Source organism: Triturus cristatus, chromosome 7, assembly GCF_964204655.1.
Source record: "Triturus cristatus chromosome 7, aTriCri1.1, whole genome shotgun sequence".
NCBI classification, from domain to species: Eukaryota; Metazoa; Chordata; class Amphibia; order Caudata; family Salamandridae; genus Triturus; species Triturus cristatus.
The window spans coordinates 1,142,810,029-1,142,826,038 of NC_140590.1; the positions used below are offsets into that span (position 1 = coordinate 1,142,810,029).

At 44.8% G+C, this 16,010-nt stretch overlaps 1 protein-coding gene across 1 annotated transcript in view; it reads left to right on the forward strand.

The window, feature by feature from the left end:
- FAM193B (family with sequence similarity 193 member B) overlaps window positions 1-16,010 on the forward strand; it is a 198,626-nt gene that overhangs the window by 135,457 nt on the left and 47,159 nt on the right. Inside the window, exon 9 of the mRNA XM_085618326.1 lies at window positions 6,666-6,741. Within this exon, the coding sequence (XP_085474452.1) occupies window positions 6,666-6,741 (76 nt within the window). The remainder of the gene's footprint in view (window positions 1-6,665; window positions 6,742-16,010) is intronic.

Below are 16,010 nucleotides of genomic sequence, written 5' to 3' on the forward strand. Positions count from 1 at the left end.
CTTCTCATTAGATCATCATGATTCTCATGTCCGTATGGTCTACCAAACCTGTACCTATACCTTCCGCCACTCCTCTGTCTCTCTCGGTCATGCATCTCCTCTTACCATTCTGTCAATGCTTCAAATTGTCGGTCTAGGTCTCGGTTCTAGACTCATAATTTTCTCACTTAAATTTCTCAGAACCGCTAAATTAAATGAACCATGTTCTGGAAAAGCCAAGACTCCGTCGTCTCTAGTGTAGTTTACCCAATTGTCTAACCAAATACAGGTGTGATATCCATATTTCGCAACCATAAAGGATGCAGGTGTTTTCGGTGGAGGAAGTAATTGTCCTTCCCTAGTCACAATCGGTTTATCCTTTTTAAACCACTTCTTGATTCTCCCAAACCAGGACTTTTTCTCCTTTTCTGGTGGATCGTAATACATATTTTCTGTCTTCTCGTGTATCACTAGTCTTTCCTCTTGACTGTACCGCTACTCTGACTAACGCACCAATCTGGAGCGTCTACGTCACCCTGTGATTCTCCACTCCTAGGGTGGCGTACACTAACGCACCAATCAGGAGCGTCAGCGTCACCCTGTGACTTTCCACTCCTAGCGTGGCGTACACTAACGCACCAATCAGGAGCGTTTTACGATTCCAACTGACTGGCCAATCCCAGCGCGGTCGTTCTAACATCAGCAGGCGCTGCCGCAGCTCCTGCTCCTGTCTACCCCTCCTTTAGAAAATTCACATGGTAAGTTTTGTTTTAAATTTACAATTCTGTTGGTAACAACACAAAAAAACACCACCATTGTCCGTCTCGCTAACCAAGGAATAGCAAAAGACCTTTCTCACAAGAATTCTGTCTTTCCCGAGAGCAGCGCTTACCTCTGCCCTACTACAGAATCGTTGCTTCCGTTGATAAAGTAGCACATCCCTCTACCTTACCCTTCTAGCAAGCATTAGCTAACTGTTTCTCCATAATTAAAACACTTAGTTGGAGACCCAATGCTCCTGAGAAATAAAACTTGAGTTTCGCAATTAACCAGAATGCCTTTTTCATTCACGCACTTTCACACAGGAAAATTGTAGTACATTCCCACAGAATTCTGTCTTTCCCGAGAACAGCGAACAGTCTGTCCTACTACAGAATTATGACACTCGTTAACGAAGTAGCACTTCCCTCTACTCTGTCCTAACAAGCTTAGAGAACACCTGCTACCTTTCCAGTGATAAGCGTTATCAGATTACCTTCTGGCCTCCTGGTACCTAAGACCAAAAATCTCACAGGTAACCTTCGCTATCATACACTTCTTTTATACAGTAAATGTCTCTAATGGCAACACACGACGATGCTACCAAACCGAACCCAATCGTGCAACTCCAATCGTCACACGTTTCCCAGTGTACTTACAGGGCAACAACAACTCCATCTTTCCCGAGAGCAGCGCTTACCTCTGCTCTACTACGGAACCGTTACAAACTTCCGACTTCCTCCATCCCATTAATCAAACCACGGAACATCATATTTACCTAATCTGGCTATTAGTCGTCCTCTAAGTTAATCAAGTCGTGAAAATCTTTAATTCATCAAAATCGGCAGCAATTCAGTCTGTCAAAGATTCAGGGAAACAGCTGTCCAGCAGTGTCACCGTCCTCTCTGTCAGCATAACGTCAGGAAAGAAACCATCAGTTCGCACGTGTGAAAAGTCGAAGAAATCTCTGTCAGCGTCTCGTCAATTCACTATTCTACCATCTTTTATAATAAATGTAATGTCAAGATGTAACAAAATCAGTTTTGCGGTCGTTCGGTGAAGTTCTCACATAGTCTATTTGGTTAGATCATCACACTTGCTGGTTCCGGATTAAGAGACAGTCCTTTGTTTAAAGTTCTGGCAATTCTCCCATTGTGGCCTTGATGGGTACATCTTGCATGGGGTCAGGACGAGGCCACTGCTGCTCGCGGTGGCGCAGGCGCACTTCACCCAAAACCTCGTGGAATGGTGACTAGTCCCGTCAAGTCAAAAGTCAGCCATCTTGACGTAGGCCCAATTGGTCAACTTAAGCAAAACAAACACAAAAAAACGTAATTAAAACATGGAAATAACGATTAAATGTTTAACCCTCGCTAATTCCCCTATGTGTATGTAATTGTCTAGCATAATAGCAACATTCAAAGCGTTTATATTCACCCAACGATGTCATCTGGTGCGACTTACAATTACGTCACAAAAGCAACATATATCATGCAATATTCTAATTTTCTAGCATTAGTATGCGTACGTATATTAGTTTACAAATTATTTCAGCCATGCAAATCCCACATGTAATTCTTTCATTAATATGATTGATTAGATATCACTTCAAACAGATTAATATTATTACAATTAATAGATTATTCAGATTAATATGAATCATGCAGAAATGGGGGGGAATACAAAATGTTGTACTACCTGCTCCATCAACGAGGCGTGCTCTTCCAGATACTAAAAAAAAGCCTGATAACTGGCTAAAGCGCAGTACAGTGTGTACTTGCCCTTTTCAAACATCACCACGAGCTAACATAGGCCACGCCTCAAACCCCTGGAGGCATTGGAGGAGCGTAATGTCACTCATTAGCTCCTCTCCCTGCTTGGCAGTGACTGACAGCTGCTTTTTCCAATCGGTGCATTATGCAATAGGTGTGTCCCATTACAGGGGTTTTCAGATTTTGCCTGTCACGTTCCGTAGGACTCTCTGCTTTCCTCCCTTCAAGTTTCAGAACCTTCGGGTTGGATGTTGCAATATTTGGAGCAACAGTAGAAGCTCTTCTCTGAACTCGTACACTTCAGGTAGTCTAAACTTTCCAACCTATGCAAGACTTCCAGATTGGACTTTGGGCATAGAAGGGTTTTCTTCTCAACTTCCCTTCCCCCTATGGACAGAAACTCTGTTCTCTTCTCTGCCATTCTAGTAAAGCCTCCACACACCTCCGCAAAATGCCTGTGGTGCCCATCACTCTTCTCTGCTTCTGTTCTCCATGCTGGTGGTCTTTTTGGCAGCGAGGTTCCGATTGGTTCCATCCTCCACATTATGTGATTTCTCAGAGGCTTCTGAACTGTTGACAATGAGAGAGGATTGGCGAGAGAGGATTGGCGAGAGAGGATTGGCGAGAGAGGATTGGCCCTTCAAAACCAGATTTGTTTAAGCTGAACACTTCAGCGCTTTTAAATCAATCGCCGTTGTAGTGTCGGGCCATGCAGCCAATGTATATGCCGATGATTTTGATAGATTGAGGCTGGCTTACCTATCCAACAGCCTTCACTTGCTATGGTACTCTCCTTGGCCTTTTCTCAACCTAGGCATCTAGGGGTTCCTGCAACACTAGGCAATTAAAATGGGATCCCAGTGCCACTAACCCCATTCTAGCCATTCTCTCCGCTTGGTATGGCAAAGCTCATAACAGACACAGACATTAACTGGTTTAGTTTCTTGGCATAATTTATAGACCGGCATGTTCTTGCTTCTGCTTTTTCCAAGCTTCATTTGTGAGGAACAATGCTGTGGTTGAAAGACCACTTTACATCAACAGTTTCCAAGGTGCTCGACATAATAATCTTGAATAGTCTTGATTGTCCCATATGGGTTTTCTTCTCTCTTCCCTCCGAGTGCTCTGTGCGCTCCTCCGTGGCCTATCAACTAGATCTGTATGATTTTGCAGCTCTAGGCTCCCACAGAATTTTTTTTAACACCTCCGATCAAAGAAAAAAAGTTGCTTTATAAAGTTGGTATAGAAGTTTTACATGAGTTCAACTTTGGCTCCGACAACCGAAGTTTTGCGCTTATGAGAGTGACAATGCTTTTAGAAATAGGTTACCTTTTCATATGTGGGAGGTTACATTGCTATAAGGTATCTATTTGACAGTTCAGCTGTTTAATGCACCCAAAAAGACAAAGCAACTAAAAACTGAGCTTTGCTAAGTTACCTTACTTGGTACAAAAGGCCTAGGTTTGAATGCTGAGGGTATTTGTCAAGTTTATTTTTTTCCTACACTGATAGTTCTCATTGCGGAGTCTTCCTTATCATATGTATATGTAGATTAAGAGAAATTCAACTATTGCGAAACAGTATGTGTGATTAACAAGGAAATGCCTCTCAATCTTCAAAATACCAATTCAAGGGGTTCTCCTTTGCCTCAAGTAATTTTCTACAACTAAAAGAAGAAAAACTGAGTTGCCCTGCTGCTCATAATAACGCCTTCCCTCTATCACTTCACTAGTTGGCACAAGCCATTTGTCTCCTTCCCCGCATGGGACCTCTTGCCACCTTCATACTAATCAGAGTGGTCTAATCCTGGCGTTTCAGAAGCTTCTTAGTCTGGATTGAATGTTTATTTTTTATAGATTGTGGTGGAGGAGTGGGTGTGTCCGATTTCTCTGAATTATGGGCATCTTTTCCTTCAAGGAACATTTCTTTTGCAACATTATAAATTGGTTGCATTATCCCAGATACTTGAGTCACTGCAATAGGGATATTTTCTTTCTACATTAAATGTGGGCAATGCCTACTTTCACATCGCTTGTTGCCATCCCTCATCCACTTTTCCCATCGTTTGAAATGCTTAAAAGGTTATTGTTTTGGGGAAGAGGGATGGTCATTACCAGAGCTCTGTTTTGTGGTCTAAATTCCACAGCCATACTTCGATTTAGGAAGATGTGAATGATAAAGAGATCAGAAATAAAAGGGACTTCCCATCTCCCCTAGCTTGATGATGGCCTTCTAATAAGTAAATGCAAAGAAACTTCCCTGATCAGAAATTTCAACTATGGATTTAATTGACATTGCGCTGTATGTGGCACTGAAAGCCTTTCCTTTGTTGTAAGACAAAGTCTTTGTACTGATAGACACATTCTCAGACTAATGAAGGCACAGCAGCTTGTTGTTTTCAGACCATTGGGTCTCTTGACATAATGTACTCCGTTTGTGAAAGATTTACTTGAGACTTGTATGGCTTTATTTGGCTTATCATTTGTTAGAAAGAAGTTCAGACATGCAGATTTCTGGTACCCAACAGTCTGAAGGAGAACCTGTGATAGTGGTAAAGAGAATTACACCTCTTTTCTTGTGTAAGCTAACCAGATGTCTATTTAACATATGATTCCTTAATTTGAATGCTAAAGATCAACTTGCTGGATTTCAGTTTTGAGCAATCTGACGTGTAGAATCAAGACTAATTCTCACAAGAGACCAGGATAGCTAGTGTTTCTGTAGTGCTCATGCGGATCACATGCTATGGCCTTATCGAGAATTTTTGTTGGTACATTTTAAGCCCTTAGGTGAAGTATTGAAGGGTCTTGATTTACACTGACCCAGTGGGGAGATTTCCTCCAGTTAAGTTTTCTGCATTTTAGCTCTAATGCTGATGTTCTGAGTAGGCGTCTTGGGAGGGGAGATGCCATTTCTTTGAAACAATATCCGTTTAAGGTTGAAGTTCTATTACTATTTACTTGCCTTATCCCATCAGCCACAAGGTGCTTAACTATGTCGTTGGGAACGCCACTTTTATAGAATTTTGGTAGTTTTTGTATGGTTCGATCATGTGTGGTTCGATCATGTATGGTTCAACATATGTTATTGGCTTTAGAACAATCCATAATAACAATGGTGTGCTCTAAAGATCGGACCCTTTCTTTGGTTTTGTCTTAAGCAAATTATCCTTGGAAGGCCATCTTCGTTGATGTTCTGGTTTACCAAATCTCTTTAGATCATTTATATTTAGTATCGTAAGGAGTTGCCCAATATATTGAGTGGCTTCTCCATCCGGTACCGCTCCTCCGGTGTATTTTTCACCTAAACAGATTGAAGCTCAACAGCCCTCGAATTTGTCCTTTACTGGTGCTCCTACACTTGGAAAAGAGGCAGCTAAAGTGTCTCTGGTATGTGGGATGGTATCCTGTATTGAAAGTAAATGTCCAAGAAATTTCTGAAGAAATCTCCCTCTTCCTCTACCTCTCTGGAACTTGTGCTTTCTAGCCTTCCAAAACCACCTCAGTGCCCTTTGACATAACCCCAATTGGTGCTATGTCTAAAGCCTCCTTGTAGGCTACTACACGCACATCCTCAAGGCACAATGAATTGGATGCTAGTTTCACAGTGGTACCTCTTAGGTCTTGTGCTGTATGACATCTTTGGCTAAATGTTATACTGCTTTGTACTACCGCTTCAACTGGGTGACTTATGGTTAAGAACTTAATGTATGAGCCTACTTCCTGCTCATTACTTCCATCATACTACTGACCAACCTTGTGTCTTTGCCTTTCCTATCTCTAGTTCATACACTTAATGCAGATAAAAGATGGCTAACCTACCAGGAGCTGGCTGTAAAGAGAAAAGCCATATGTGTTTGGGTTTCCTGGTTTTTAAAATATTAGTACACTGTCCAAGTGAATGGCGTTTTATACAGGTTATTGAATAGACTGAAGGACTAAATGAAGAGGCGTTACTGAGGTGAGTAATACTTTTGACCTTCCTCTAATTTATATGAAGTCTTTTGGTGCAGCAGTGTCCTGAAAGGTTGGGTTCATTGCACCACATGATCCTTGTACTTTGGTGAAGGTTGCTAGAGCGGATTGTAGAAGCAGATTACAAGGTTTGTTTTTCTAATTGGGCTACTCCTGTCTTGGATTATCTCTTGCTGTATAGATGACGTTTTCCTTCCCAAGGATGTTGACAGTGTGGAGATGGATGAAACAGATCGAGAGGTGGAGTACTTCAAGAGGTGAGAGTGGCCAACTTTTTTTCGCCCACTTGAAACTTCTCAGTGGGTGGAATCTGTCTTTGGCATCTGGGTCTAATCTCTTTCCTCCTTTCCCCAGTCTCCCTGAGATCCCCAAAGACTGCAAGGTCTTAAGTACAGTTCCTTATTGGCTTTCTCATGAGCTTTTTTTTTAATTGACTAAGTTACATGTGTTAGGGGTTGCACCTTGTAGAAGTCGGTGGGAGTGTTGGAATAACGATACAAAATGTACTTCATAATCTGAAACCTACTCATAACATCAAAACATTGGAAAATGAGCAAATGGATATATAGCTGATCACACACTTGGGAAGGAAAGTGATTAACTGGTGGATGAGCAATAAATGTTAAGGGGCATTGGGGCAGCCAGGAGCAGAGGTGCGTTTTGGCATTTGGTGCCCCATTTAAGACAGTAGGGATTGGTCCGGTCGATAAGAGGCTGCAAGATGGGACTTGGGAACATATTTAACTTGTGGTCTTACCATTAGCAACAAATCTTCCGACTTTTGCATAATGAATGTTTTCTCTTCCATTGTAAAAGCAGTGATTTTTCCGTACCATTGTGTCTTCTGTTTGACTGACTCTTTGATATTCTCTACCTTGTGGTACATGCCAAGAGTTATCCTGAAACAGTGTACGCTAGAATTAAAAAAAAAAAAAATAATAATTTAAGGAGTTTTATATAGCGTGAACTTGACCCGAATCGGTTATCAGAGCACTTTACATAACATCAGTTGAATTATAGGAGGACACATTCATTTTTGTTAGGCACGGGGAGATTAAATGATTTGCCCAGAATCACAGGATGTTCAGCGTCATTGCCGAGACTCCAACCCACTTCCCCAGATTAGATGTCGACCGCCTTAGCAGTTAGGCCAACTTCTCTCCTTCTTTATACAGATTGTAGTGAAAGGAATAGAGCAGCTCATGTTTTTCATCACAAATTTTAGAGCTTTTGAATCATTGCATCAGTTTTGATTTTAATGAAAGAGCAGATTTTGCAACAAAGTAATTGTCATGTTGTGAACCTCTTTGCACCAGAAGATTAACAAAACTGTGATCCAGCCAGCAAGGTTTTCATGGTACAGCTGTTTGCCAGATGAGATGCTTAAGTTCACTACTTTTATTATACAAACACCCCATTAAGGCAATTATCTTTTCAGAAACAACAAGCCTACCAGTTTGCAGACCTAGTCAAAGGGCTAGTATTCCAGTAGCTGCTACATGTTTCTTTCAAATGAGACCACTGCTCATATCCTAATGATACAACAAGTTTGCCATAACCCTGAATTTACAGGGATAGGACTATTAAGAATTATTTGGCTTAGGGGCATGGCCAAGCTACGGACCGAACTTCTCCCCACCTGACGGCGCCCACATCGTGGCCGCTATCGGCGCTAGATTCCACCCAGAGCCGGAGACGAGTGGCTTAGCTCGTGCAGAGGGCGGTGCTGACTGCGGCCTAATTCCTGCAGAGGACCGGAACACATGCACTGCTGCCCTCCGGACTGCAATGTGAACATCGGAGGCTGCCGATTGGTCCCCCGCCCACAATCGATTGAGCTGCGGTGAGTTCTCCTCCGTCCTTCCTCCCCTTGCCATGGATATGAGGGTGCCGCTGCACGCCCCCCTTCATGCACCAACAGGGGAGCCACACGCACGCAATACCCCCATAGGCCATTGGAGACGCTAGGGTCTCTGGTGGCGGCAGGAAGGTAAACACTCGGCTGCACGCTCGGACCGTATCTACCTGGGCCTCCCAGCACTCAGCGACACAGGGTGCGCCTGCTGCCTGACAGATAGCCGCAGCTTTCCCACACTGACTTCGGGACCAGTGGCTGCGCTCTGGGGTGGCAGTTGCATCTGGGGTGAGACGCACGAATATGGGCAGGAAAGACCCTAAACAGCGTTTGCTCAAATTCCCGACTACATCTGACAGAGTACAGGACTGCGGCGCTGACATCCTCCGCCGTGCCGGAGACGGGCCCTCCCAATCTGGACATGGTTCTTTCGGAACTTAGGGCGGGCTTCAAGGCACTCTATCACAGGGTCGACACGCTGGACAAACGCCTGGACGCCTTTGAGGACAAACTGGAACTGCACGATAGACGCTTGGACACTGCAGAGGGAAGGATATCGGACTTTGAGGATGGCGCTGCGCAATCTACTAAAAGGTTTGAAAGAATTGAATTGTTTTTGAAAGGTCGCAATCAAAAATGAAGATTTGGAGGCCCAATGGCCTCCGCATTATTGGTGTCCCTGAATCAACGAACACGGGCAAAATGGACACCTTTGTTGAGGCCATGCTGCTTGACATTTTTGGCAAAGAGACATTTATCCCTGGGTTTGTTGTCCAAAGAGCGCATCGATCCTTGGGCCCACGTCCCAACCCTGGCTGCCCTCCCAGGCCTATTATAATGCACATAATGAACTTTAGGGACCGGGACACAGCGCTAAGGCTAGCCAGAGAATGTGGCGAACTTAAGTGGCAGGGGTCAAATGTGTCACTATACCCAGACTTCACCCTGATGGTCCAGGAGTCTCGACGTAAGTTTAACGGGGTAAAGGTCACGCTCCGTAATTTGAGCCTTCACTGTGGGATGCTGTATCCAGCTCGCCTGAGGGTGGATGACACTCTGAGTGAGGCTCAAGCCTTCTGCGCCTCCTACAAGAACACTAACACCCAACGGGGCGACGACCGCGATGGCATTTCACCGCCCCACAGTGGCTCCGTTGCCAATGCGGACCTCTTTTCAAACGGTTGACATTTCTGACACCTCTGATATGAACACTGAATGCATTGAATAATATAAGGCGGTTGTTGGAATTAACGATGTTGAAGCATTATTTGAGATGGTGTGCAAATAGTTTCATTACACAATTCTGATATTGCGGGGCTACGCTGGAGCATTGTCACCCCCCCCCCCCCCCCCCCCCCTCCCCAGGTGCCTAGCACTCTTTTGTTCTTGCAGATGCTAATGCATCAGGAAATGTTTTTGTTTTTCCAAACCGGTTGTACACAGGATGCATTGGATTATTGGTTAACTGGGTATTGCCTTGCAAGACGGGTCGCGGGGTTGGGGTAGAAGTGGGGGGGGAGGGGAATGTTTCAGATTTATTTGTTGCATCACCAGCTCCACACGAGATATTGACTTACTGCACATCCAGATCTACTTGCACATTCTTACATGGCGCAACAGTCCACGGTTCCTAACTTAACCGATCATTCTAATTTAGTTCTCATGATCTGGAACGTTAGAGGGCTCAATAACCCGAAAAAATGAAAATAAGTACTACACTACATACAGTGACATAAAGTAGACCTAGTCTTTTTACAGGAGACATTTGCCTCTAACAGACTCCACGCACTATGCTACAAGCTGGGGCACACACCGCTACTTCTCTAACTAAAGCGCCTATGCACGAGGCACTGCTATTTTAATTCACAAGAGACTCCCATTCTCATTGACTTGCTCTCACACAGACTAGGAGGGGTGATACACCGTGGTGGTGGGCAGACTGATGGGCCACATGGTAACATTGATCTGTGTTTACGCCCCAAATGTTGACAGTTCGGAATTTTTCCAGGAGCTGGACACTACACTTACACGTTTATGTTCTGGTAGTATACTAATGTGCGGGGATTTCAATTTACTTATGGACTGCGTGGTTGATGGTTCCTCCAGCGTAGCATACCCTAAGCCCCGGGCCCGGCTGGTATTGCTGGACGTATGTGAGACATGCCAGCTCTTTGATATCTGGAGACTTCGCAACCCTACAATCCCGGCATATACACATTACTCTGCCCCCCACAACACTTGGACCAGGTTGGACTTTTGGCTGCTCTCACCGTGCCCCATGACCTGGCACACCAGCAGCGAGGTTCTCCCTAGGTCCTATTCTGACCTTGCCCCGGTAGTGCTCAAGCTGCGCCTTCCCAGACCCGAAGGGCAGGAACGCAGATGGAGATTCCCCAGCAGGGCACTCAATGACGACCTATTTGACTCCGAAATCAGGGAGGCCATTGACGACTCCTTTGCACTAAACACTGGATCAGTCTACACTTGGGCGACGTTATGGGAAGCCTTCAAGACGTATATTAGAGGCATAGCTGTAGCCAAACACGCCGGAGTCCTGAAAGACTTGAACACACTCGCCAATATTGAGCAACAGGTGCTTGCACTAGATACCTCATTGCAGGATACATTAGACACCACCGAGGCTGTGCAGCGTCGGTTAACATTATTACTTGAATTTCGGGAGGCAGTTGATGGAGAAACGCACTTTCTAAGTAAATACAGAACAACACGTAGGTATGGAGAGGGTGAGAGGCCAGGGTGCACGTTAGCCCCATTGCTCCGACCCTAATACTCTGCAAAACACATCACTGGACTCCAGTCCGCCACTGGGGATATGTTAACAGACGCATCCGCTATCCGGGACGAATTCCTGGCATATTATGAGCATCTTTGCACTTCTAAACAGGAACGCACACAGACGGAACGCGAAGACCATTTCGACGAAGTCGCGCTAATATACTTAGATAAATATATGCAAGATTTCCTCGCTGAGCCCTTTTCGAAAGATGTAGTGATAGATGCGCTGAAGGGTTCTACTGCCCCTGGCCTAGACGGATACTCGGAAGACGTTTATAAGCACTATAAAGACATTTTGGCCCCAAAACTTATAGAAGTCTACCACGAATCTTTAGAGTGGAACCAATTACCCCCTACACTACGAGAAGCAGTGATCGTATTGCTACCAAAGCCTGGCAAAGACCCACTACACTGCGGGTCTCATTGACCACTTTCCCTATAAAATGTTGATTATAAAAGTATTGGCAAAAACGATCTCTGTACGCCTGGCACTGCTGATGGACAAAATAATTTCCCCTGCTCAGTCGGGATTTGTGCCCCATAGGTCCACCTCCCTAAACCTCCCCACTCTCTTTGCAGTCCTACAAAGGATCAATCCTGCCACACCACCCGCAGCCATCATGCTGGATGCGGAGAAAGCATTGGACTCTCTGGAGTGGTCATTCCTCTGGACTGTCATGCGCAGAATGGGTATGCCTTTTGGGTTCATCAGGCTCCCGGCACTGCTATATTCGGCTCCTACAGCCAGACTGCGCTTAAACGGTACACTCTCCCGTTCTTTTACGTTGTCCCGGGGCACTAGACAAGACTGCCCCATGTCCCCTTTGCTTTTTATCCTGGCTATGGACCCGCTCGTTCACCATTTTCCGGAACATCACCTACACAGAGGGGTCCAATTTAACACAGGGCCGTTACTGGTTTCATTATACGCTGACGATGTTATTTTATATGTTCGGAACCCACAAAACAATCTAGCTCCACTTAACTGGGAGATCATTAGATTTTGCCGTTTCTCGGGCCTTGACGCAAATTGGCATAAATCTGTTCTATTCCCCCTTACACAAGGTACGCACAGATGGGAGGGAGAGTTCCCTTTGACTTGGTGCTCAGACTCTGTCAAATATTTGGGCATCAACATACATTTAGACACCGCTGAAATCATACGATCCAACGACGGAACGGCGATTCACTCGCTGGAGCAGAAAGTGGATAAGTGGCTGAAGCTCCCACTCCCAATAGCTGGCCAGATGGCACTGATTAAAATGGTAGTGCTGCCCAAATTTCTCTATTTATTTCACAATATACCCATCCCGCTTCCAAGTCGTTTTTTTGCGCTCCATATACACCCATTTCATACGACTAACCTGGGGGGGGCCAGACGCCCAACGGTTTGCTGGGATATTATGACACTTCCATATCACAGGGGTGGCTTTGGAGTCCCTAACTTAGTTATACTATCTGGTGGCGCAGTGCAGCTATGCGCACGCCTGGTTCCATCCTGATGCCAGGAACCCTATTTACAACTAGAGGCTGACTTAGTCCTGCCGGACACACTTAATACGGTGTTACCCCTGGGGTACCCCCGAGACCCACTAGATATTCAGACAGTCTCAACTACAAGTTGGGCCTGGCTAAAACTGGTTAGGTTAATGGGAGCTCCGGTTCTATACTCGCCGAGACTTCCGCTACCAAATCCACACTGGTTTCCCATCACTGAAGAGGGAATAGTCCAGCGCACACAATTTAATATGTCCACTATAGGGGACCTTTACGTTGCCAGCCAGGCTTGCTTGGTCTCTGATGAGGAAAAATTCCCTGTGGCATCCTTTACGGATACATTTGTACTTACCTGACTCCTCTCTACCTTACGTGCCAAGATTCCCGGGTTCCCTTTTAAACCTGGCCCTTTCACTCCCTTGTCCGCAGTGTTAGACAGCGACTCGGGCCCATCTGATTTTGCAAACATACAGAGCATGAACAGAATTAATTCCAGTTGATGATACAACTGTACGCACTGCCTGGGAGGCAGATCTAGGCCACCAGATCACAGATGACCAATGGGAAGCGTGCTGTAAAACTAAATCGGTCTCCCTCAATAGTCGCCAAAAACGTATCCATTACAAGTTCCTTCGTAGGATTTACAGAGCGCCAGAGAAGATGCACAAAATAGACCTAGACAGGCCACATTGCTGCCTAAAATGTAAATCCCCACACGCAGACTTCGCAGTCCTCGCTTGGACTTGCGGCAAAATAAGCAGTTATTGGACCAAAATACACCACACACTGGATGAAATGATAGGACTAGACCGGATTCCAACACCGGAGATGGCACTTACGGGCTATGTGAATAACATCCCAAAGAAAGTCAGTAAATTTACGGCTCTAAGTCTACTACTGGCAAAAGGGAAATGGCGCTAAAATGGGGTAGCAGGGCTGCACCGCAGTGCAAGGACTGGCTCATAAGTCTGGCACATTGCAACCACGACTTATACGCTTCTACATTGCCAAGCAAGTCCCGCCCCGTGATATCTGGGGCCCTCTTAAACATTATACCACGACTACGCACTCACAACCTGCTGCTCAACTCTAGGATGGGCTGGTACCAGCGGGCATAGGATAAGTGGTGGGCATATGCAAGATACATTTGTGATATGGATCAGTTTCTGGTAATTGGGGATGCCTCTAGCGGCACGAACGGTGAATTTGTCGATAAATGAGTTGCACTCTGAAGGGCATGAGGCTATCTAGCTTGTGAATGTTGCACTAAAAAGCTGGTTAACTCCGAGGCAGTGATTATAAATGCTATGTTTTGCTTACATGAACCAATGCACTTGACCTGCCAAATTCGGCACTCCATTGGGGCTGGTATATCTGTTGTATTGTATCATGAAAATGGTAAATAAAGTTTTCCCCCAAAAAATTATTATTTGGCTTGCTGATGAAGAATAACAGTGGGTGTACCCGTTTATGCTATAGTGACCACTAATTTACACATATGTTTCAAAGCACATTGAATTGATTGTTTTATGTGCATGCTGGTCATGTCCTCAATAGTGTTTTCTGGCTTCCGTGATTTCCCTGGCAGGTTTTCTTCCATTGCATCCATGGAAGCCCTAGGTTTGGCATCATTGTGACAGCTATGCTGTTATTGGTAAGCACCAAATTTAACACTGAAACCAACATGTTATTTAGAATACAGGAGAGAGAAGGAGCTGTAAAAGTACTCGCAAACTAGAAGCGAGTACCAGACTAATTTCAAAACAAGTGTTTCCTGGGGCATGCTTTACTATCTGAGAAAGCACTGCACAGAGGAGTTGCTCTTTATTTTTAGATAGAGGCGAAAGGATAAGAATTGCAGCCTCTGTCCCAAAACACCCCAACACAAGTGGATTTTTGCTACACTTACTTGATTCACAGACATTACTTATAAAATGATCATGGAAGGCCTATATCCTTGACAATCTAGGCAGTCTTTTTTTTTGCTCGATTCCACAAGCCAGTTTGGTTGTGATTGGACTCTGCTCTGAGCTTTAAATTCAGTTGTTTTTTTCAGCCTTCCCGTGCTTTGTGTTAACCCTCCAGATTTGCTCACAAGGGTCTGCTTCTCTTCAAATGCTTTAGAAATGGAACGAGTTCATATGCGGATGATGTCCTAATAGTATCAGAAAGGGCGGAAGAGGCTATACCGGCCCTCATGTCTACCATTGACGATTTCTCCAGGGTGTCGGAATACAAGTTGAATAAAGATAAAACAGAGGTTAAACTGTTGAATAACTTGGGTAATAGAGAGATTATGGGGGACTCTGGCTTGACGTGGCAGCCAGGCTGCTTTAAGTATTTGGGGCTGGAATTTGATAAAGATCTAATTACAACTTTGGGGGTTAATGAAAGCTGGACTCTGAAGAAAATATCTAAATTACTAGAGGGATGGTCCCCGAAATTCCTTTCATGGTGGGGAAGGGCGGAAACCTTAAAGATGATGGTGACCCCATTAGTAAATTATTTGGCGAGTATGTTGCTAATGACATTCTCGGAGGCCTTCTTGACAAAAGGTGGACGGGCTATTTGGTGGGTTCTTGTGGCAGGGGAAGAAACCCAGGATATCTATGAAGAAGCTACAGCTATCAAAAGGAAAACGCGGCTTGGGTCTCCCTAGCTTCAGGAACTACCAGACGGCCTTTCTATGTAAACAAGGGGCACAGTGGTTGAATGAGGACGCGGATTATACTCCGCTGTGGATTGCGATTGAGAAATCTTTGATTGGTAATGCCCCTCTAATAGCATTACTCTCAATGGATCTATCCCATCTCCCCCATTCCAAATACATCCTACTAAACACTAGAAGAGCACTTCTGAGACTAAATCAAGCTCAAAGTTGGGTTGCTTTGGAGGAAGTCTACTATGGTATCTTTATGGTATAATCCATCGCTTAAGATGGAAGGGAAACCTCTGCAGTGGAGGGGTTGGTCTGAGAAAGGCATTAACCTGTTGAAAGACTTATTTGAAGGAGGGCATCCATTGCCGTTCTCTTTGCTTCAAGTCAGCCGCAATCTGTCACCAATGGATTTCTATGACTTTTTGAAACTCAAGGTCCTTCTGTCTACTCGCTCCCTCAACTCGAGCGACCCTTGGCTTAAGACCCATGTTCCACGACTTATGAAGTTGGGTCACTTTGTCTCTAAAATTTATAAGTTGCTTCTCCCTGCCCCAAGGAAGGCGTACAAGAAAAATGAATCCAAGTGGGAATCTGAGCCTAACTCTACCGGTTTAGTATTTGACTGGGATTTGATACATGCTGCCGCCCTAACGAATAAGATCTCCCCGATTCTAGCCCAAACCAAATATATGCTCATTAATGGGACATACTGGACGCCA